Here is a 23414-nt window from a genome sequence, read left to right as displayed (position 1 = left end):
CACATGCGTGCCTTCCATACAGACACTGAAATACATATGGAAGACCCCAGCTTACAAATTTATTCCTCAGGCAGTATTCAAAGACATTTCGACACATACGAACCTCTGAAAAATTCCACCTTTTATACAAAAATACACGTGTTTTTATTATTTTCCGACCTCCTTGAACCTGCTCTGAAAATGGGACTCGGGACAGTGTAAGGGGATGTTGTATTAGAGATGGTTTTAATCCGCAGGCAAATTAGTGTAAAGTGTGTGCTGTATGTAAGTTAGAATGAGTGTATGGAGATGTTGTATTAGTAATAGTCTTTTTCCACAAGCAAATTAGTGTGAATTGTATGCTGTATTTAGGTTAGTATGAGAGTATGGGGAAGTTGTATTAGTGATAGTCTTTTTCCACAAGCAAATTAGTGTGAATTGTATGCTGTATTTAGGTTAGTATGAGTGTATGGGGAAGTTGTATTAGCGATAGTTTTCCCCGCAAACAAATAAGTGTGAAATATATGCTGTATCTAGTGTATTTTAACTCTAATGTATTGTCTAGTTATGTATTATGAACCTCTATCACAGCCTTTACATTAAGAGACCCCTTCTATATCAATTCTCAAAAAGATGCTATGAATGAAAGGGTTGAAAAATAAGGAAATTCTGCAGTTTCTAGACATGAAAATCTACTCAAATGTTCTAGCTAACTGTGTGTGTGTGTGTGTGTGTGTGTGTGTGTGTGTGTGTATTTTGAGCTTCATTTGTCATATATCCGAAAGAGGTATCATATGTAAAATCCCAATCTCTCCCCAAATATACATCACACACAGAAACACATAAACCTAAGTCACACAGACATCCCTCATCCTTCCAATACACACATATAACACTAAATCAAGTTATCTTCCTCGGCTGTAAAATTCCTTAACGAAACCCTAATGAAACGCGATACATCAGGCCACTGTCACAAGGAGCGATTACTAAATATACGTCCAGAATTATCATCTTCAAGGCATGCAGGTTACGGGGAAAACTTGGTACATTAAAAAGTGTGTGTGTACCTAACTGGCAGGATCTACGAGGGAGATAGAAAAGATGCAGAGGAGTTACTGAGGAAGTATGGTACATTAAAAAGTGTGTGTACTTAATTCGCAAGATTTAAGAGGGAGAGAGAGAAGATATACAGGAGTGCTGGATGAAATTTGGTACATTAAAAAGTGTGTGTGTACTTAACTGGCAGGATCTAAGAGGGAGAGAGAAGATAGAGAGGAGTTACCGATGAAATTTGGTACATTGAAAAGTGTGTGTGTACTTAAATGGCAGGACCTAAGAGGGTGAGAAAAGATAGAAGAGTTACCGATGAAATTTGGTACATTAAAAAGTGTATGTGTACTTAACTGGCATGATCTAAGAGGGAAAGAGAGAGAGAGAAGGGACAGAGAGAAGATAGGAAGGAGGGAAGGAAGGACAGAGCTATCACTTTAGGTCTCTCTATAATTATATCATGGGGAATATATAAAAAAGTGCATTTCAGAAGTTAGAATAATGTGTGTAGTTACATGATATAAGAGGGAGAAGAAACGGAGAGGAAGGGAAGGGCAGATCTATTCCTTAAGGTCTCCCTCTAAGAATATAATTAATAATATACCAGAGTGCATTTCAGAAGACAGAGTAATGTGTATTTTCAAATGACATGATGTGAGGAAGAAATAACAGAGAGGAAAGGAGGGAAGGAAGGAGGGAGGCAAGGACAGATCTATCGCATTAAGTCTATCTCTTAATATATAATAGTAATATACCAAAGAGTATTTCAGAAGACAGAGTAATGTGTATTTTCAACTGACATGATGCAAGGAAGAAATGACAGAGAGAGGAAGGAGGAAAGGAGAGATCTATCACTTAAGGTCTCTCTCTAAGAATATAACAGCAATATACCAAAGAGTGCATTACGGAAGTCATATTAATGTGCATGACGGACATAACACCAGTCGCGGAAGTCTGGCTTGGCGAGAAACATAACCTATACAACCTCTTTTTTATTTTCTGCGAACCACATCGAAGGTTGGGGTTGGGCGGGGGGTGGGGGGGTTGGGCGGGGGGTGGGGGGTGTCGCTGTATACAAAGCAGAACCGAACAATTTCTAACGACAAACAAAATAAATATCTCGTCCACAAACAACAACAGTCTTATAGGTATTTACAGTATTCAACGTTATAAAGTGATGTCTTGCTTTACGATGGTTAGTCTGAGTTCACTTAATTGGGATAAAATTCTACTACTATAATGTTCTTCTCTTTTATTAACAAGTTCAGCCTGTCTTGTATATCCTAAACAGACCCTTACCTAATAAAAATAAACTTCATGAATAAATGTACTGCCTCTATTAACTTTCTATATCCTCAACTTAGTAACAATCTCTTTTTGGAGGTATCAAGAGTATGTATATATAGAGAAAACGACACATTCCTTATATACAAGTAACCATCAAGTATCAAATCAGAGTAGGAGTGAGTCATTCTTCATCTTCTTCTGTTTTTGTTCTGTTAAAATCCATCATCTTCTATTCTTGGGGGCGGAGTTGCAATGATCCTCCTCCTCCATCTTGCTCAATCCAGTGCTAATCCCTCTATTTCTAACACTTCAAAGTCATATTTCTCTCCATACTCATTTATTATCTTCTACTTCTTTTTTCATTCTGTTAAAATCCATCATCTTCTATTCTTGGGGTCAGACTTGCGATGATCCTCCTCCTCTATCTTGCTCAATCCAGTGCTAATCCCTCTATTTCTAACACTTTAAAGTCACATTGCTCTCATACTCATTTATTTTTCAATGTTTTCCTCTATAAGTGGCTCAGGCAATGGTGGAAATTCTGTCATGTCATTCCCAACTCCTTGCAACAATTCTGGATGTCTGAGGAGGTGCACGAATGACTCTGGCAATACACAAGTCATCACGAAGTATCCCATCAGAAGTAGGAGAGAGCATTTCCCCCATACATATAAGTGGTTTAGTCCTGTCATGCTATTCCCAACCTCCTTGCAACAATTCTGGATGTCTGAGGAGGTGCATGAATGACTCTGGCAATACACAAGTCATCATGAAGTATCCCATCAGAAGTAGGAGAGTATTTCCCCCATATATATAAGTGGTTCAGGCAATGGTGGAAGTCCTGTCATGTCCTTCCCAACCTATCGTAATGTTACACTGAGGGCGTCTGACGCAGTACATGAATAACCTCGTATATGTAGTGAATGTATGTGCCTGGAGGTGGCGTTCCGATACTAGACTGCCTTGGAGATAATAACATGACCCTTCCCAGTCTTGGTGATGATTCTCGACACCACAAGGGCATAAACTGTGAGTGAGAGGGAAGGTTGAGGTACTGTATTTGCTTCAGGGGACAAAGTTAAGACAGTTGGAACCATAAGAAGTATTGGCATATCTCTACCTAACTCTTGTGATGATTTCTGGCTGACCAAGGACATAGTGTGAGTTGGGAAAGGTCTTGTATGTGTATTTGCTTCAGAGGAATAAGTTACGATAGTTAGAACCATAAGGAGTAATGGCATATCTCTACCTAACCCTAGTGATGATTTCTGATAGCCCAAGAGGATAATGTAAGTAGGGAAAGGTCTTAATATGTACCTGCTATGTCTCCTATGCCTCCTATGGTCTTGCTTCAGGTGACAAGGCTAAGTTAGTTTGGGGTAATGACATAGCCCTCCCCAATGTCACTAATGATTTCCAGCAACCCGAGGATCTTCTGCGAGTGGGGGAAAGGTTTTTATATGTAATTGCTATGTTTCCTACGCCTCCTATGATCTTCTTCTTCCCAGTAATAAGGCTAAGATAGTTTGGGGTAATGACATAGCCCTCCCCAATGTCACTAATGATTTCCAGCAACCCGAGGATCTTTTGCGAGTGGGGGAAAGGTTTTTATATGTAATTGCTATGTCTCCTATGCCTCCTATGATCTTCTTCTTCCTGTTAATAAGGCTAAGATAGTTTGGGGTAATGACATAGGCCTCCCCAATGTCACTAATGATTTCCAGCAACCTGAGGATCTTCTGCGAGTGGGGGAATGGTTTTTATATGTACTTGCTATGTCTCCTATGCCTCCTATGATCTTCTTCTTCCCAGTAATAAGGCTAAGATAGTTTGGGGTAATGATGTAATCCTCCCCAATGTCACTGATGATTTCCAGCAACCCAAGGATTTTCTGCGAGTGGGGGAAAGATTTTTATATGTAATTGCTATGTCTCCTATGCCTTCTATGATCTTCCCGGTAATAAGGCTAAGATAGTTTGGGGTAATGATGTAACCCTCCCCAATGTCACTAATGATCTCCAGCAACTCAAGAATGTTCTGCAAAAGAGGGAAACTGTTTTATATGTGTACTTCTTTCAGGTGATAAAGCTCAGGTAGTTTGGAGTGATGACGTAGCCCTCCCCAGCCCCAGCGATTAGTCCCAAGCCGTCGTGGCCTGAGAACAATGCGTGTCACTGAATGTCGTCCAGGTCGTCGTCGAAGTTCTCACTGATGGCAAAGTCCCCCTCCTCGTCCTCGTCGTCCTCATCCTCTGTAACGTCCTCGCCGTACGCCCTCAGCTTGCGGCGGTACTCGGACATCTTGCTGTCTTGATCCGTCACCAGCACCAGCAAGTCTTCCTGTTCCCTTCTGATGGTGTCAAGCTCATCCTGAAGACATGGCAGAGATAAGGAAGGATAACACTGGCAAGGTAGACCCCAAGAATGAGAGAAGATGGACTATAAATGAAGACAAAGAAGAAGAACAAGAACGAGAACTAGGAAGGAAATGAAAAAGAAGGAGAAGAACTAGAAGGAAATGAAGAAGAACGAGAACAGGAACTAGGAAGGAAATGAAAAAGAAGGAGAAGAACTAGAAGGAAATGAAGACCTAGGAAGGAAATGAAAAAGAGGAAGGAAAATAACTAAGAAGGAAACAAAGAAGGAGAAGAAGAATTATTTAAGTTATCCACAAGAGAGAGCGAGGTAGGAGCACACCGCCCTGACTCACCTCCAGCTGCTTGCACCGTGCCTCCGCCGACGTCCCAGAGCCCGGGCCCAACGCCACAGACGCCGCCGTAGCCGCTGCTGCTGCTGCTGCCGCCGTCTCTAGCTGGGTCTGGAGCTGCTTGATGTGTATCTCATAATCCTTAACCTGCTGCTTCAACGCTGCGCACTCGTGATGTAGCTTTTCGTGTGCTTCATTTGTGCTGACGACCTGAACCACAAGGAGACAAGGACAGTGAGATATGAATGGACAGCAGCAGCAAGTTGTTTCTTCTTTAGTCACCCCCTTGAGGGAATGCTAGACTTAAATATAAAGACACATAGGATACCATAGCCAATTTGCTGTCTTGTTCCCCTGCCAAAGACTGTAACTATATCAATAAACAGTGACATATGAATGGACAGCAGCAGCAAGTTGTTTCTTCTTTAGTCACCCCCTTGAGAGAAGATGGAAAAAGAAGAGGAGGAAGAGGAAGAAGAAAAAGAAGATGAAGAAGTAGAAGAGGAAGAAGAAAAGGAAGAAAAAGATGGAAGGATACAAAAAAAGATGAAGAGGAGTGAGAAGAGGAAGAGGAGGGGGATAAAGAGGAAGAACCAGAACAAGAAGAAGGCACAGAAAAAAGAAAAAACAAAAACAAAGAAGAAAACATAACAAAGACCTCATCAAGCAGAACAAAAACAAGACACAGAAAAAAAGAAAAAAACAAAAATGAAGACAAAGACGAAAAAAAAAAAAGAAGAAAATAACACATCCAAAACCTCAACATCACAAGAGGCACAATCCCTCCTTACCTCATCTCTATCGCCATGTCCGTTGTGCTGTGAAGGGTGCGGTTGTGTGCTGGCGACCTCCTTAAGCTGCTGGATCTCGGAGTCTTTGTTGTAGAGGACCAGCTGCAAGTCTTCTAGTTGCTTGCGAAGGTTCTCCATCTCGGGGTTGGACAGCGAGTCGAAGAAGTCCGCTGCGTTCTGTCCTTCAAGGTGATTGGTGAGCTGTGAGGGAGAGAGAGAGAGAGAGGTTAGATGTATGAAAGGGTAAGGGAGGAAGGTAAGGGAGAGGGAGGGAAAGGGAAGGGAAGGGAGAGGAAGGTAAGGGACAGAAAGGGAAAGGAAGGTAAGGGATAAGAAGGGAAGGGAAGGGATAGGGAGGGAAAGGAAGGTAAGGGATAGGAAAGGAAAGAGAAGGAAGGAATGAAAAGGGAAAGGAAGGTAAGGATAGGAGAGGAAAGGGAAGGGAAAGGTAGGTAAAGGATAGAAAGGGAAGGGATAGAAAGAGAAGGGAAAGGAAGAGGAGGGAAGGGAAAGGTAGGTATGGGATAGGAAGGTAAAGGGAAGGGAAAGAAGAGGAGTGTTAAAGGGCAAAATAGAAATGGAAATGCATACAAGGGAAGGGAAGGGAAGGAAAGGAAAGAGAATGGAAGAAAAGCAAAGGAAAGGGAAGGGAAAGGAAATGGAAAAGGATATGCAGGTGAAAAAAAATATATATATACTCAGAGGAAATACAGATTAGGAATTACCTGATTTCCACTGTTTGTTGCTGTTTGCTGCTGACCACAGACTTGCTGACCAGGCTGTTGCTGTTGGACTTCACTGCTCTGTTGTTGCTGTTGTAGTTGTTGTTGCTGTAGTAAGATGACACACAGAATGAATGAGTGAGTGGATGACTGAATGACTGAATGGATGAGTGAATGAGTGAGTGGATAGTTGAGTGGATAGATGAATGAATAAAGTAGAGGAAAAAGAAGCAGAAGAAATGACAGAAATGATACCACACACACACACACAAAAAAAAAAAAAAGAAAGATAAAATACAAGGCACAAAGGCAACAAAAAGAAAAAGAAAAGGAAGAGATAGAATAAAACAAAGCTGCGATATGAAAGCCGATTGTGACAAAACGGTAAAACGTGACAAAAAAAACAGAAAGGTCGTCAGACAGTAGAATGATTGGCCGATTTTCTGGTGTGAAGCAAATTAAAATCCGTTGGTAAGCAGTGCAGAAAATTGAGGTTAGATTTAAATCAGAAGGAAAACGCAGAAACCAAAACCAACTCACCAGTGTCGTCAACTCCGTGTCCTTCTTATACATCTCGTAATAATAATAATCCCGTGCATGGGTCATCTCGGCAAGCTGCTGTTGAAGGATGGTCAGCTGCTCCACTTGCTGCTGATCCGTGGCTGTGGCTGTGGTGGTGGTTGATGTTGCGTCAGAGTCAGCACTAGTGGTGGTGGTGGTGGTGGTGCTGGTGATGTCGTCGGTGGTGGTGGTGGCTGTGGTTGTGTCTGGTTGGCCACTCCCTTCGCTTGCAACTGTGGCTTCCCCTGAGATGCCTTGCTGCACCCTCAGGACTGGGATGAGGGAGATAGTCATTATTTGTATTTTTGGAGATATAAAGGAAATATGGATGAGGAGATAAGGATGTTAAGAAAGAAGAAGACGATGATGATAATGACTAAGACAAAGAAGAAGAGGAAGAAGTACAGTAAAGTAATGTAAAGAAAATAAGGACAGGGGATAAGGAGATAGTCGTTATTTGTGGAGTTTGAAAGTAAATAAGGATGAGGAAATAAGGATGCTAAAGGAGTAGAAGACGATGATGACTATGACAAAGGAGAAGAAGTTAAACACAGTAAAGTAATGTAAAGAAAATAAGGACAGGGGATAAGGAGTTGGTTGTTATTCAATGAGGATAACGTTAAATGAGAAGAATAAGAATAAGAAGTACATAATTTTGTTAATGTCAGCAATGGAAAAAGTAAAGAAAAAGAAAGAAAGGGAAAGAAAGGAAAGGAAAAGAAAATAATAATAATAATAATAATATGAAGATGAAAGATAAGTAAAGTACGTTGAATGGAAAAAGGAAAGGAAAGAAAGGAAGAAATGAAGGAAGGAAAGAAAAGGTGTTAAATAAAATGATAATAAGAAGAAGAAAGTATAAATAGTTTGTTGTCAGTAATGGAAAAAGGAAAGAAAGGAAAAGAAAAGGAGTTAAATGAGAAGATAAAGAAAAAGAAAAAGGAGAAGAAGTAAAAGTGTTGATGTCAGCAATAAAAAAAGGAAAGAAAGGAAAAGAAAAGAAAACAAAGAAAAAACAACCCCTCTCACCTGTGTTCTCATCATGCAGCTGCTGAACCTTCGCCGCCAGTTGTTCCTTGCCCGACTTGAGCTCCTCCACCTCCTTCAGGACCCCAGACAGCTTCTCCTTCATCTGTGTGAGTTTGGCGTCCTGGTCCCTGATGATGTCCTTGTACTTGGTCACCTCCACCGGACTGACCTCTGCGCTGCTTCCCCCGGCCAGCTGAGGCGACACGGCCCTCATGCACGTCACTGTGGGGGTGTGTGGGGGGGATGTGAGGTGATAATATATGGCAACAGTGAGAGGTATTGTTTTTCATGGCATCAAAATAAGACTTCATAAATGGGAGAGCTGGGCACTTCTGCAACCTGCAAATCTCACATATACAGAAGTGTGATTTTGTCTGTGAATTCATGCTTGTTGTATTGTTTTTCAAGGCACTCGAAATTGACCTCTCTTTACTTTTGTCTATTATAGGAGTGGTGAGCAGCGGGCGTTTTTTATTTTCACTCTTTTTGTTGTTCTGAGCCGTCTCCTTTGTTGTAAAAAAAAGAAAAAATGATAGAAAGACTTCATAACGGCAGACCTGGGCATTTCTGCAACCCACAAATCCTGCAACTGTGTGTGATTTTGTGGATTTATTTACCCCTGCAACAAAATTTACACAACTTTGCAATTATAGGGGGCAGTGATTTGAGTTTGTGGAGTCACATTTGCAGTTGCCAGCTCTGGGTAAAGGAAAATTGCATCGCTATCTGAATCTTAACATAACCATCACCAACACCACCTGGACACCTCATCTCATCTCACCTTCCAGGCTCTTAAACAGTCGACAGAACTCATGATCAAACACCAGGTCTGACGGTTGCTTGACAGCCATCTGAGGCGACTTGACGGCTTTCGTATACGCCTCCGTTCGCAGGATGTTGCTCAGTTTATCAGAGAAGTTTTCCACGCCAATCCTGTCTGTCACCAGCTGCCTGAGGGACTCCCCTGAGAAGCTAGTGCCAGAACCGTCGTTGAACTGCACACACAGCCCCAGCAGGAAGGCACACAGGCCCTGGCTCACGCTCTCCAGCTCGTCCTGCTCAGTGTGACTCACCTGAAGGTTAGAAAAGAATGTCAGGATGAGGAATGAGGGTGATGTTTAAGCTTTCCAAGGATGACCATGGAAGGTAAAATGGTAGAACATGGGAGGTCACAAGAAGAAAAATATGAAAGGAAAAAGTACTAACACAACAAAATAATGAAAAAGGTAAATAATAAGCCATTCTAGACTCATTTTTTTCTGTGATTTTTTTTTCATAGTAAACAGCTCTAAACAGGGAGATAACAAGAAGAAAATACTGGAAAAATATGATAGGCAAAATTACATAACAAAATAAATGAATGAGTGTGAAAGCTCCATAGTAAACGATCCCAGACTCCTTCATTGACAGCTATATGGGTGAAGATACATAAAAAAACACCAAAGACACAAACTTACATGTGTGGTGAGGTGCGGGATGGCAGACGGGATGGCCAGGAAAGTCTGCACGGCGACGGGACTGTGTGCTAGCCAAGTGGACAGCAGCATGAGGATTCCCAGGCGAGTGAGCACCTTGGGGCCGGCCTGGAGGATCGACGTACACTGCTGCATAAGGGACACTGGGGGGCTGCCGACGCTCGTGGCCAACTGGACCCGCAACATGTTCTCCTGTGACGGAAGAAGCGTGTGTGTGAGTTAGTGAGATTAGTGCCCAATGTCAGAAGGGAAAATAAGGGTGTTGAATGAAAAGAAGAGAATGATGATGTAGAAGAAAGAGGAAGAAGAAGTAGAAGTAGAAAAAGAAGATGAAAATGAAAGGAAAAAAATAAAGAAAAAGAAGAAGTAAAATGACATCAGCACTCAATCCCCCAAAAAGGAAACTAAGGAAGATGAAAATGAAAAGAAGAAGGAAATAAAGAAGTAGAAGAAGAAGAAGAGGTAGTAGAATAAGAAGGCACCACCACCCTAATACTGCTCATGAAAATAGGGACGTTAAACAAGAAAAAGAAGGAAAAATAAATAGCATGCCTTGTCGTCTTACAATCCTCTTCCGTACCTTTTGCCCCGGGTCCTCCACCAGCGAAAGACTCAACACAACAAGAAAAAGAAGAAGGAAAAAAAGGATAGTATGCCCTGTCGTCTTACATCCTCTTCCTTAACTTTTCACCTTTTGCCGCAACAAGAAGAAGAAGACGAAGAAAAAAGGATAGTATGACGTGCCTCCTTACAGTATCTTCCTTAACTTTTGACCTTCTGACGCAACAAGAAGAGGAAGAAGAAGAAAAAGAATAGTATGCCCTGCCGTCTCACAATCCCTTCCTTAACTTCTGACCTTTTAACGCAACAAGAAAAAGAAGGAAAAAGTAGAATAGTATGCCCTGTCATCTTACAGTCTCCTCCTTACCTTCTGGCCCGGGTTGTCCACCAGGGAGTGACTCAGGGCAACGGCAGCGAACCAGTTGGACACGGGGTCCGGCGAGAAGAGCCCACTGCACAGGAGCTGACCGGCGGTGACTGAGTTGGCTGCGGGAGACGAGGGAGTGAGAAAAGGTCCACAGAGCGTCTGGAAGTGAGTTTATATTGACAATGTTTTGGTTTGGGCCTAAATGCACAATGTGGCTATGGGTGATGGGAGTGAGAATAGGCCTAGTGTTATTTCAGGGGTGGAAAGACATATATATAACAACAGAAAGAGCCCACTAAATGTCGCTCTAATAAAAGATAATGGAGATTGAGTGGTCAGAAGATAGGTCAATTTTGGGAGGTGTCCTGATAGGTGACGGGAGTGGAAATAGACCTAGAGTGTTATTTCACGGGCGGAAAGACATATATATAACAACAGTAAAAGCCCACTAGATGTCGCTCTGATAAAAGATAATAGAGATCGAGTGGTCAGAGGAAAGGTCAATTTTGGGAGAAGAGGTGACCTGATACTCTCTTGGGAATGAGTCTAGATGTACAGTGTTGGAATCTAAGCTTATTTTGACTATGTGTGGACAGCTTGACTACCTTGTAATATTGCTTTCCACTACTAAGCTTTCTAAATTACATGCTGTCTTTTTTTTATGGTAAACAGCTCAAGGGCAAAAAAAAAAAAAGGAGAAAAAAAGGAAATTGATTATACAGCAAGCTATACTACCTTGTGATATCGCTTTCTATTATTAAGCTTTCTAAATTATATGCTGTCTTTTTTTTCACAGTGAAGGAAACAGCTTAAGAAAAAAAGTAAATAGCTATAGTACCTTGTGATATTGCTTTCTATTACTAAGCTTTCTAAATTACATGCTGTCTTTTTTTTCACAGTGAAGGAAACATCTCAAAGGCAAAAAAAAGAAAGAAAAAAAGAGCCCACTGATTACTGTTCCCATAAAAAAAAAATTAAGGGGAGTGTCCAAAAGAGAGGTCAATTTCGGGAGCTGTCTGTATTATGCGCTATCTTCTACCTCATCATGTGTTGTCTGCAATGCACATCCACTTCTGTTTCCCCTCTCCCCAGCGCCTCAAGTGTTGTGATACGAGAACTATACATGTACAGAACGCCCTGGGGAGATGTGGAAGAAATGCAGGAGACTGTGTATGAGGGAAAAATAATAACTGAATAAAGAAAGGATTGAGAAGAGTGGATAGGGCAGAAGATAGGAGATGGAAAGACAGCAGAGGAAAGGAAAGAACTGCGATGAAAGGGAAGGGAAGGAGAAAGAGAGGAAATAAATAAAAGAGAAGGGATGGGAAAGGAAGGAAAGGAAAGGGAAGAGAGGAAGAAAGAGAGACAAGGAGAGGAAGGGAAAGGAAGGAAGAGAAGAGAAATAGAAGGGGAGGAGAAAGAGAGAAGGATAGGAAAGGAAAGAAATAGAAGGGAAGGGAAGGAGAAAGAGACAGGGAAAGATGAAAGAAATAGAAGGGAAGGGAAAGGAAGGAAAGGGAAGGAGAAAGAGGGAGAAGGAGAGGAAAGGAAAGAAATGGAAGGGAAGGAGAGAGAAAGAAAAAGAAGGGAGAGGAAAGAAATAGAAAGGAAGGGAAAGGAAGGAGAAGAGAAATGTAGGAAACTGTGTAAATGGGAAAAACAAAAACTGGATAAAGATGTATACAAAGAAATGAAGCCGAACAAAAAAACTGAAAGACTGAGGTGCAGTGAATCAATTAAAACACAAAGGTCAGACTCATGCAACGTCATTCCCCATAAGACAAGGACACAGTGACCATTAAACATATACAGAATGACAACTTTTTAAACTCCGGTGAAATGTAAAGCCATGCAGATAAGGAAACAACGACTGGGCAGAAGGAATAAAAAGACATACTATTCACCTACAAAATAACTATACTAGATAATGTGACAGGGATCTCGTAGGTAAAACAATGGTAAAAAATATATCGTAAAGAAATGCGGCATAAAAACAGTACATTCTATTCCCCTATGAAATCTATAATGGAAAACATGACAGGGATTTCGTAAGTAAAACAAGGCCAAAAAAATATATCGTAAACAAATGCGGCATAAAAACAGTACATTCTATTCTCCTATGAAATCTATAATGGAAAAACATGACAGGGATTTCGTGGGTAAAACAAAGGCCAAAAAATTAATTAGTAAAAAATGAGGCCTAGAAAAAATAATCATTCTAAATTCAAGCCTATACGAAAATGAGGACATAGAGGAGGATAAATAAGACATAGGATAAATGGATGAGGGTAGATGAGAAGGAGAGTGATAAGGGAAAGAAACCATAGAATAACATGCAGTGAGGAGGAGGAAGGAGGAGGAGGAGGGGGATATATTTGCATGGGTGTAACCAAGTGTGGCACAATCTCAAAACACGTCAAAAGTTTGGTGATTAAAAAACGTAGGAGAACATCACCCAAAAATCTGTTTACAACCCCAAAATAGGAAGGGGAGGAGGAGGAGGAGGAGGAGAAGAAAGGAGAAGAGTGGATAGGGCAGAAGATGGGAGAGCAAAGGAAAGGAAAGAGTTGAATGGGAAGGGAATTGAAGGAAAAGAAAGGAAAGGAAATAAGAGTAAAAAAATTGAAAGGGAAGGGAAGGGAAGGGAAGGGAAAGGAGGGGAACAAAAAGGAATGAAAGGAAAGAATTAGAAGGGAAGGAAAAGGAATATAAGAGAAGGGAAGGGAAAGGAAGGAAATGAAAAGGAAAGGATGGGAAAGAAAGGAAAAAATGAGAAAGGGACAGAAAGAAAAGAAAAAAAAGATGAAGAAAGGAAATGAAAGGAGAGGAAAGGAGAGAAGAATCAGTGGGGAGCCAGAGGAAGAGGAGAAAAATAAAGAGGAAAGAGGAGGAAAACAAAGGAAGAAGAGGAGAAAAATAAAGAGGAAAGAGGAGGAAAACAAAGGAAGAAGAGGAGAAAAATAAAGAGGAAAGACGAGGAAAACAAAGGAAGAAGAGGAGGAAAATAAATGAGAATGAGGAGGAGGAGGAGGAGGATGAAAATAAAGCAGGGAGACAAAAGGAGAGAGAGAGAGAGGGAGGGAGGAAAGGGAGGGAGAAGCCATATCAAAAGTGCGTAAAACATGACAACTTACGAAATGGCTTAGCTCCCGGTACAACTGTAAGAGCAACAGACTAGGCGTTAGTTTGGCCTCATCGCCACTACATACAAAAACCAAAGAAAGAAACAAAAAAAGGTTGCGGCTACTTATCAAAATGCCGTAGGTAAATGTGTGTGTGTGTGTGTGTGTGTGTGTGCGTTAGATCTTGTGATACAGTACATATTTGAATTAGTTTGTTTCTTGAAGGTGTTGATATCACTCTGGTTTTGGTGGACTTTTGGTAATGGTAAGGAAGTGTTAAGGAGTCAATGGTAAGCTAATGTGAGTGAGTAGGAATGAGTTGCGATTTTAGTGTCTGGGACTTTAAAATCAACTAGTATATGTAAAGTTATGTGGATCAGTTAATATATACAGAAGTTCCAGTGGTAAGCTTCTGACTCTCATTTATTTCATCTCCCTCGCTCTCTGTACTCTTCCTCAACCCCCTGACTGCGGATTTCCTACAAGAAGACATCACCAAGCTACAGGAATGGAACAAAAAGTGGCTGCTACAATTCAACGAAAAGTAAAGTCATGCACCTTGGGAGGGGATATCCAGCATACCAATACCACATGGGAAACACTCCACTATCCACCACAGAGGCAGAGAAAGACCTGGGAGTATATGTTACCATGCTACCAGTGAAGGGATATCCAGCACACCAATACCACATGGGAAACACTCCACTATCCACCACAGAGGCAGAGAAAGACCTGGGAGTATATGTTACCAGGCTACCAGTGAAGGGATATCCAGCATACCAATACCACATGGGAAACACTCCACTATCCACCACAGAGGCAGAGAAAGACCTGGGAGTATATGTTACCAGGCTACCAGTGAAGGGATATCCAGCATACCAATACCACATGGGAAACACTCCACTATCCACCACAGAGGCAGAGAAAGACCTGGGAGTATAATGTTACCAGGCTACCAGTGAAGGCCAAATCCGTGCCAATCGCAGCGGACGGGTTAAGTACAAGCTTGCATCTACCTAATTCAGTGTGCCTCTCTATCCATTTCTCCTGTCTTGTCTCTCTTCCTTGACTAGCTCAGCCTCATCACAGCCTCTAATAAGCCACAGCACCACAGACACTAAACCACAGCACGACACAGCAAGATAGTCTGTGGGAAGCTGCAGCAGACAACCAGGACAACAGTGAACCAAAGCTTATAGACAAGAGAAACAAAGAGGTCTCGTCTATGGGGAAAATCATCGACATTCGTGAACAAAACAATGGGTGAAACTTTTAAGTCCATATTCTTTAATCCATCAGGCTCCCATTACCACTATTTTCTAAGGCCACAGAGAAGATTTACTAGGTTGTTAGGTTAGTTTGATGGGGAACAAGTCTGTATCGTAAACTAGAAATATGAGTGTTGAATCTGACTCTAATATGTGTTTGAGAAAGGAAATGATTGAGTACTATAGCAATAACCTCATGAATTTGTTAGGTTAGTTTGATGGGGAACAAGTTAGAATCATACAGTAGAAATATGAGTGTTGAATCTGACTCTAATATGTGCTTGAGAAGGGACATGATGAAAGTAATTTAGTGATACTCAGGTTGTTAGGTTGGTTTATGGGGAACAAGTCTGTATCGTAAACTAGAAATATGAGTGTTGAATCTGACTCTAATATTTGTTTGAGAAAGGAAATGATTGAGTGCTATAGCAATAACCTCATGAATTTGTTAGGTTAGTTTGATGGGGAACAAGTTAGAATCATACAGTAGAAATATGAGTGTTGAATCTGACTCTAATATGTGTTTGAGAAAGGAAATGATTAAGTACAAAAGCAATACACTCATGAATTTGTTAGGTTAGTTTTGAAGGCAGTAAATTCAATATCATAAACTAGAAATATTAAAGTGTTATAGATTTTACGAGCCTGAATGTTGATAGCACTAGGAAAAAAATAGTGTTTGTACATTTGTGGTAAACTCAGCATTCTGTCGAGTTAGTTTGGAAAAGTTAATATTGTAAACTAGAAATATTAAAGTGTTATTGATTTTACGAGCCTCAATACTGACAGCACAAGAAAAAAATAGAACTGTACATGTGTGGTCAACTCAGCATTCTGTCGAGTTAGTTTAGAAGGCAAGTTAATATCGTAAACGAGAGATATTTTAAAGTGTTATAGATTTTATGAGCCTCACTTTCGACATAAGTTAATATCGTAAACTAGAAATATTAGTGTTAAACATATCTTACGAGCCTCAGTCTTCATATCAGCACTAGAGAAACATTATATTAGGTTGGATTATTATTATCATGAGCATTAGTATAGTATTAAAGATCAGCATAACATCACCCTGACTCACACCACACCATCCATTACCTTCTGCAGACACCACCACCACCACCACCACCACCCGAGGCAACAAAAGAACAGGTCATAAATAGGTCAAGATATTATGTTACCACCCACTACCCCAAAACCAACTTACAACTATGAACGTATAACAAAGAAAAAAAAGATAGAAAAATAAGGAAGATTGACCTAATTTTGGGATATCATTTGGCCCCTGTTGGAGAGTATCAGTTGTATTTTTTTTTACAGTGATGAGCTCAAGGGCAAAAATATATGAGAGAAGAAAAGCCCACTAATCACTATACTCCTATGTAAGAAAGTATGGAGGAGGGGCCAAGAGAGAGGTCAATTTCAGGGAGGGTGGAGCATATGAATAAATGCAAATTGAACCTCTGGAAATGGTCTCGTAAAACATTCAAGAACTTAATATAATAGAGGAACAGGAAGCTGAAACAAGAGGAAGATCACACGACATCAAGGAAACACAACATCTAAACAGCCACACATTCTCACAAACACACAAACATGATCACACTGACATTCCCCTCAAACATCTTAAGAAACACACACACGAACATACACAAAAACAAGACATTCTCACAAACACACAAACAATTACACTTAACATTCCCCCAAAACATATAAAAACACACACACACACACAAACATAAAGAGAGCCATACACACACATCAACACTTACACAAATGACCACACTGACAGTCCCTCAAACACACACACACACACACACAGACTCCCAAACACATATACACATACACAAATCATTCCAACACTGACATTCCCCTTAAACAATTCCCACAAACACTCATACACACACACACACAAACTATTCCCCATCCCAACACATACACACACACAGCCTCCCGTCATCCTACCCCTTCCCCTTTCACCCCTGCAGACACACAGACAGCTGGTAGGGTCCTCACCGTCAGCAGTTTGTGGCAGGAGCGTCTGTATGATCTGTGCCTGGCCAGTCTGGTTGCGGTATAGGAAGCACTGGAAGCAGTAGAGAACGGCGCAGCGCAGGACGAAGGGCTGCTTGTCATTCACCATGGACATGAGCAGCACCACGATGGCAGGCCTGGGGGGGGCGAGGAGGATAAATAGTTAACCCCTTGACTGTGGATTTCCCACAAGAAGACCTCACCAAGCTACAGGAGTGGAACAAAAAGTGGCTGCTACGATTCGATGAAGAAAAATGTAAAGTCATGCACCTTGGGAGGGGATATCCAGCATACCAATACCACATGGGAAACACTCCACTATCCACCACAGAGACAGAGAAAGACCTGGGACTATATGTTACTAGGCTACCAGTGAAGGCCAAATCCGTGCCAATCGCAGCGGACAGGTTAAAACACAGCTAGCACAAGAGAAGTACCTGGGCGGGGTGGACGGCGCCATCATACTAGCAAAGAACTCCTGGTTGGGTATATTCCCGCGGATCATGTCGGACACTGTGTTGATGGTGGCTGTCAGGATATCCACCGGCACCCCCGAGGCCATGAGCAGGGCCGTGAGGGTCTGCAGCAGCCCGCACTGGTTCATGACGCGCTGGCAGGAGGTCACGGCCTGCGCTGGGTTCTGGGGTGCCACGAGTGACCTGACCAGCTGCGGGGAAATAAGGAAAGTCTCTGAATATGTCTACTGCTTAAAATCCTATTCAATTACCATGTTTCTTTTTATAATAATTTTAAGAAGAGGGTTTTGTAGTGAGATAGGTGACCTTACCAACTGCAAGGGAAGTAAAGTCTTCATATAAGTGTCACTGATTATGTTTCTATTCAGTTAGCATTTATTCTAATTCTATTTTAAGAAGAGGGTGCCTTTCTCTACCCACCTGAAGCATGTAGTGGATGTTGGTGACCTTCTGTGCAGACCATCCCTCGTTGGAGTCCAGAGGTAGGGAGAAGAAGGATGAGAGCCTCTGAATGTAGCTTCCTGAAAAGAAAGGAGAGAATTAGAAGGAAAGGGAAAGGAATGTAAGGAAATGAAAAGGAAAGCAAGGAAATGAAAACGAGAGATGAGAGAAGGAAGGGATGGGAGGGGAAAGAATTGCAAGGGAAAGGAAGGGAAGGGAAAGGAAGAAAGCAAAGGGAGAAGAAGAAGAAGAAGAGGAAAAGAAAGATGCAGAAACTAAAGAAAAGGAAAGAAAAGTGGAATCAGTGGAGGTCAGACAGAGGAAAAGAAAAATAAAGAATGAAGAACAACTTTTTCTTCTTAGCGGTGGAAAATAAAGGTAAAGTTAAGGTTAAGTAAGTAAGGCTAAATAACAAGGTAAGGTAAAGGTAATGTTGGGAGTATATGCTATTAGGTGCATGTGGCCACGGTGCTCATCTCTGTAACAGTGGCCCTTGAGCATGTGGTGTGTGTAAGGAAGCACTCAAGGGCAAAAACAAATGAAAACAAATAAGCCCCCCAAAAAAGTGTATTTGCATCTATTAACATGCTCCCTTCTGGGCGGGGAGCCTGAAGCTCTGCTGCCAAGCTGAAGTAAGTTTCAAAAACAGAAACAAAAAAGTTTCCAAAAATGATTTGACCAAGATGAAAATAATTTTTGAAAAAAAAAAGAAAATAAAAAATATCTAAAATACAACACATACAACACATTTATATGTGTATTGTAATATTATGTATTTATATGTAATCTTATCATTTATTTTATTGAAGGTCAATCTCTCGCTGATATAGCCGCACTAGGCGACGCACTCAGAATCTCAGTCCCGCAGCTTACGGGTTAAAGAAAAGGTAAATGGAATAAAAACTAAAATAATAATAACGATAATAATAATAATAAAACAGGGGAGCTGGAAGGCCATAAATAAAGTAACCGCAACAGCATTTCCTTAGACCATCCTGCCCACGAACCTTCCTTAAAGAACGTCTGGTTGGATGGGTTGTTGCGGAGGAGGTTGAGCATGAGGATGAGGCAGTCCTCCACCACCACCCCGCCATCCGCATACCCCTCGCTGCGGATGATCTCAAAGATGTGGTCGTAGCCGTTCTCGAAGGCCACAATCTTCTGGAGGTTGGTGTTGCTCTTGGTCAGCTGGGTCAGGAGCAGCAGGGCCTGGGAAGTGTTGAAATGTGAGGTCAAGTATGAAAAAGGAATGGAAAAAAAGTGAGAAGTGGTCAAAGGGTCAAATATGCATGTGGTTAAGTCTTGGTTGTGGTCAAATGTGAAAAAAAAAAGAATACTTGCTTTCCTCCACTCAAAATTTTAAAATGTAAATAAATATGTGTTGGATTTGCAATCTGACTGTATAGATCACTAGGTAATTGCAATGTAAATAAATCTGTCAAACTATCCATCCATGGCATCCTTAGCAGAGTGACCAAGTGGTGTTTCTAGAGCTTAAAGGTCACAGCCAACACTTACATCATTCCTGACCACCTCCCGGCTGTCTGAGAGGAGGTCCATCAGTTTGGAGACACCGCTGGGAATGACTAAGATGACTTCCTGTAGATCCTTGGGCCTGGAAAGAATGTATGTGGATAATCAATGAAGAAACAACATAACATAGTAGAAAAATATTATTACACCTTCCCATCCCTGACCAGAAAAGCCACAAAATGATAACTTCCACACTGACATACGCACCTGTTTTTGAGGAGGTTGGTGAGCAGCTTGACGGAGGGGTAACGGACCTTGAAGTCAAATTCGTCGAGGAGGTTTATGAGGAGCTCAATGTTCTCCTGACGCTTGGTGAAGATCTCAGTGAACTGCTCCCCCACCATGGATGAGTAGCTGGAGAGTGACGGGTCCTCGCCCTCCTCTGGGGAAGGCATTTTTTTTATTTCATTTTACAGCAAAGGAAACAGCACAAGGAAAAAAAAAAAAAAAAAAAAAAAAAACAATAATGAAAAAAAGCCCCAAAATCGCTGCTCCTACAAAAAGAGTAAAGAGAAGTGACCAAAAGAGAGTTCAGTTTTGGAAGGAAACATAGAATATATATACATAGAACTCAAATGTGTATTACAGTATTTTTATTAGTATAGTATCACAGTATTGTTATTAACCCCTAGACATCGGTGGAACTCTATATAGATGGTCCAAAATTCAGTGAGTCAGTTTTGTATGGCAGAAATATAACAAAACTTCCAGACTGCAGTAGAATCTATATGTAGACGATAGTTAAAGCATCTCTTGTGTGGTGTAACTATATTTATGCTATGGTCCTAAGGTTGGCAGTGACTGTATATAGACAATTCATTTTGGGGGAGCTACTCTTCAAATACTAATTGTTACCCAGTACTATTATTATGAACTATTACTTTCTTGCTACATCTGTCTCACTGTCCTTTTAGCCTGAGAGATAGAGTGCATTTGTGTTGGCCTAACCAAACATAACCTATTTTTTTGTTACATCTCAGTCATCCTTTGAGTCGGAGGGATAGAGTGCATTTGAGTTGGTTTACCATGACCTAACATAATAATTAAGGCCTATTTCTTCTTATTTTGACCTGGCCTGACCTACCCAGCTCCTCCTGGAAGGTCTCGGGTGATGTGATGTTGACCAGGGTCTCGATGGCGTAGTTGACAATCTCGTGGTCACTCCGGTCAACCTCCAGAACCTGTATGACCAAAAGAGAGGTGTGGTAAGCAAAGGGAAATCCTAACATGGATAATTTGAGAAGTGTTCCTGTTTTTATATGAATATCACAATACTATCAGCTTTTTAGTAAGAAAGGGAGTATGTACATTACCAAAATTATACTTCATTAAGGATTTTAGTATACTGCATTTCTATTTCATACCTCAGATAAATTTACAACTTACAAAGACACAAACACAAACAAACATAACAATAAGACTTATAAACATGCATTCTAAAACATAAGCTTGAAGTACGTAAATAAAAACTTAATCTAATGCTGTAATATGAACAAGCTCTTCCTATTAAATTAAGAATCCATTGAGGAATCATCTACCATTGTATTACTGTAGATTATTTCATTATTAACAAGAAGAAATGGACAACACATAGAAACAGGCATTACCAAACAACCGTACAAGTGTTAAATGGAGCCACTGGACCCCATGACTGACCTGTGCGAGGGTGTCCATTCCGTGCGCCCCCACCAGGACTCGGTACTTGCGGGACATTGACTTGAGGGCGCGGCAGCCATCACGGCGGTCCTCCAGGAGGGTGGAAGACTGTACTCGGTCTATCAGCCGCTCAACCTGTAGAGAAAATACATTGTTAGGGTGTTTACTGTGTGTGTGGCTGCCCAGGGAAGGCATGAAGGGTGAATGTAGTGAAGATGGTGTCAGGTATGGCACAAAGATTGTGGAGATTGAGTACGTGAATCAAGAGTATCATAGGCACAACATTTACTTCAGTCAGACTCAGCTATAAAGTCAGTTTGGGCATGGCCTGCTCAGAGAATCTATTGGCCACAGCCCTGTCAAGCCTAGCCTTAATTATTGGAGTGAAGAGTGAAGTAAGGACAGTCCTGGCCTCTGCCTTCATCTCATTGTAAGTAAGTTCTCTCCTTAATACAGCCCCCCTCGACTCCCTTTCTATTTTCTGGAAGTCATTTGTTCCTACACTGTATTCAGGGACCAAAACAGAATCCATATTGTTAGGATTAACTCCACAAGAGGTGGCGCGGATAATTCACGAGAGGGTATACAGGCTCCTCTGGCGAAGTTAATACTTGCAACATGGATTCTTTTTTAGTCCCTGAATGCAGTTCAGTAACAAGTAACTTTCAGAAAATATAAGGGGGGTGAGGGGGGCAAAGCCCCAAACATGAACTATATTTTGTGTTCATACAACACACTGCCATATTGCTTTTCCATCGCAAATGGAAGGGGTCAAGGGGGGCAAAGCCCCCCCATTAGATAGGTAAAGTTAGGGTTGGTTAGGGCTGCCATCTCGTCAATGTTACCCCAGTGGTGCTATACTAGACACAAAGACCCATTCCCTCACCGTCTCCGCCCCTGTAGGCTGCTGGCCAGGCTGCGGCGTGCCCAGGACGGACTGCGTGACGGACCTGAAGTAATCCATCCTGCACCGCCTCCTTCTTCTTCTGCGCCTCCCACACCAACTCCTCCTCCTGCACCTCCTTCAGTAGCCTCTCCTTGACCTCCAACAGCCTCAGTAGCCGCCCCTGACCCTTAATATACTTGTTCTGTTCCTGTTCCTCCCTTATGGTTCCTTCCCCGGTACTTTCACTCCTCGTCTATTTCTCTGTCCTCCTTCCTCTCACGCCTTTTATCGCTGCTGTGGTATTTTCTCGCCTTGCTCCCTTCAATCACTCCTCTCTCCTCGTTTCCAGCTTCCCTCCAGGACTGTTTTCATGCTTCCAGGCGCCTCCTCGTCGCCCGCACGTCCACTTTTGACACTTTGTTTACGTCCACGTAGCAGACGAAGGCGCCGAGGGAGAGCATCGGGCTGCGCACTGACACATGTTTCCCCTTTATGGCTGCTAAAAAGGTCTAATATACTAAATTCTGAACTTAACTCGCTTAATTACCTCTCTGTTATTGATGAGGGGAAGGTAAGATGCTGGGTATTCAGTATTAGCAGCATCCCTTATCTCGCGTTTCTCCTCTTTATCGAACCCACAAATGTCTATCACACTCTGTTATGGATTTAGTTTACTAGTCTGCCTTCCTATATTTGATGATGGAACGTAAGATGCTGGGTTTTCAGAATTAGCAGCATCCCTCATCTCGCGTTTCTCCTCCTTATCGAGCCCACAAACGTCTATCACACTCCTATTTCAACATAACTTACTCTGTTAACTTCCTATATTTGATGATGGAACGTAAGATGCTGGGTTTTCAGAATTAGAAGCATCCCTCATCTCGCGTTTCTTCTCCTTATCGAGCCCACAAACGTCTATCACACTCCTATTTCAACATAACTTACTCTGTTAACTTCCTATATTTGATGATGGAAGGTAAGATGCTGGGTTTTCAGAATTAGCAGCATCTCTCATCTCGCGTTTCTCCTCCTTATCGAACCCACAAACGTTTATCACACTCCTATTTCAACATAACTTACTCTATTAACTTCCTATATTTGATGATGGAAGGTAAGATGCTCGGTTTTCAGAATTAGCAGCATCCCTCATCTCGCGTTTCTCCTCCTTATCGAACCCACAAACGTCTATCACACTCCTATTTCAACATAACTTACTCTATTAACTTCCTATATTTGATGAGGGAAAGGTAAGATGCTCGGTTTTCAGAATTAGCAGCATCCCTCATCTCGCGTTTCTCCTCCTTATCGAACCCACAAACGTCTATCACACTCCTATTTCAACATAACTTACTCTATTAACTTCCTATATTTGATGAGGGAAAGGTAAGATGCTCGGTTTTCAGAATTAGAAGCATCCCTCATCTCGCGTTTCTCCTCCTTATCGAACCCACAAACGTCTATCACACTCCTATT

The 23414-nt window shown here is 41.7% G+C and overlaps 1 protein-coding gene across 5 annotated transcripts; it reads right to left on the bottom strand.

The window, feature by feature from the left end:
- Positions 1-2266: 2266 nt before the first annotated feature.
- LOC126999517 (general vesicular transport factor p115-like) lies at positions 2267-22395 on the bottom strand. 5 transcript variants are annotated; one of them, XR_007753396.1, is made up of 20 exons: positions 21942-22395; positions 21056-21190; positions 20484-20580; positions 19607-19781; positions 19385-19481; positions 18874-19075; positions 17846-17946; positions 17387-17616; positions 16932-17086; positions 13663-13686; positions 10529-10647; positions 9583-9792; positions 8907-9198; positions 8126-8347; positions 7076-7368; positions 6539-6643; positions 5814-6014; positions 5026-5232; positions 3566-4685; positions 2267-3436 (listed from the first exon to the last, which is right to left on the bottom strand). XR_007753396.1 is itself a non-coding variant. In XM_050862183.1 (19 exons), the coding sequence occupies exons 1-19, from the start codon at positions 22017-22019 to the stop codon at positions 4488-4490; spliced, it is 3141 nt and encodes a 1046-aa protein (XP_050718140.1). In that variant the 5' UTR covers positions 22020-22395; the 3' UTR covers positions 2267-4487. The 5 variants fall into 5 exon arrangements, 2 of the variants coding, with proteins under 2 accessions (XP_050718140.1, XP_050718141.1); XR_007753397.1 differs by having other exon boundaries at positions 2267-4044; positions 4197-4685; XR_007753398.1 differs by having other exon boundaries at positions 2267-4044; positions 4343-4685.
- Positions 22396-23414: the final 1019 nt, after the last annotated feature.

This window comes from Eriocheir sinensis, chromosome 16 (assembly GCF_024679095.1).
Source record: "Eriocheir sinensis breed Jianghai 21 chromosome 16, ASM2467909v1, whole genome shotgun sequence".
NCBI lineage: Eukaryota > Metazoa > Arthropoda > Malacostraca > Decapoda > Varunidae > Eriocheir > Eriocheir sinensis.
Note: the sequence above shows the minus strand (reverse complement) of the source record. Positions and strands in the feature narration are given on the sequence as shown.

Coding starts and splice junctions, on each gene's coding strand:
- LOC126999517 (XM_050862183.1), bottom strand. CDS start 22,019: ATGGATTACTTCAGGTCCGTCACGCAGTCCGTCCTGGGCACGCCGCAG. Junction 9,199..9,582: donor TCCCGCACCTCACCACACAT/GTAAGTTTGTGT, acceptor TCTAACCTTCAG/GTGAGTCACACTGAGCAGGA. Junction 8,348..8,906: donor ACTGTTTAAGAGCCTGGAAG/GTGAGATGAGAT, acceptor ACACCCCCACAG/TGACGTGCATGAGGGCCGTG.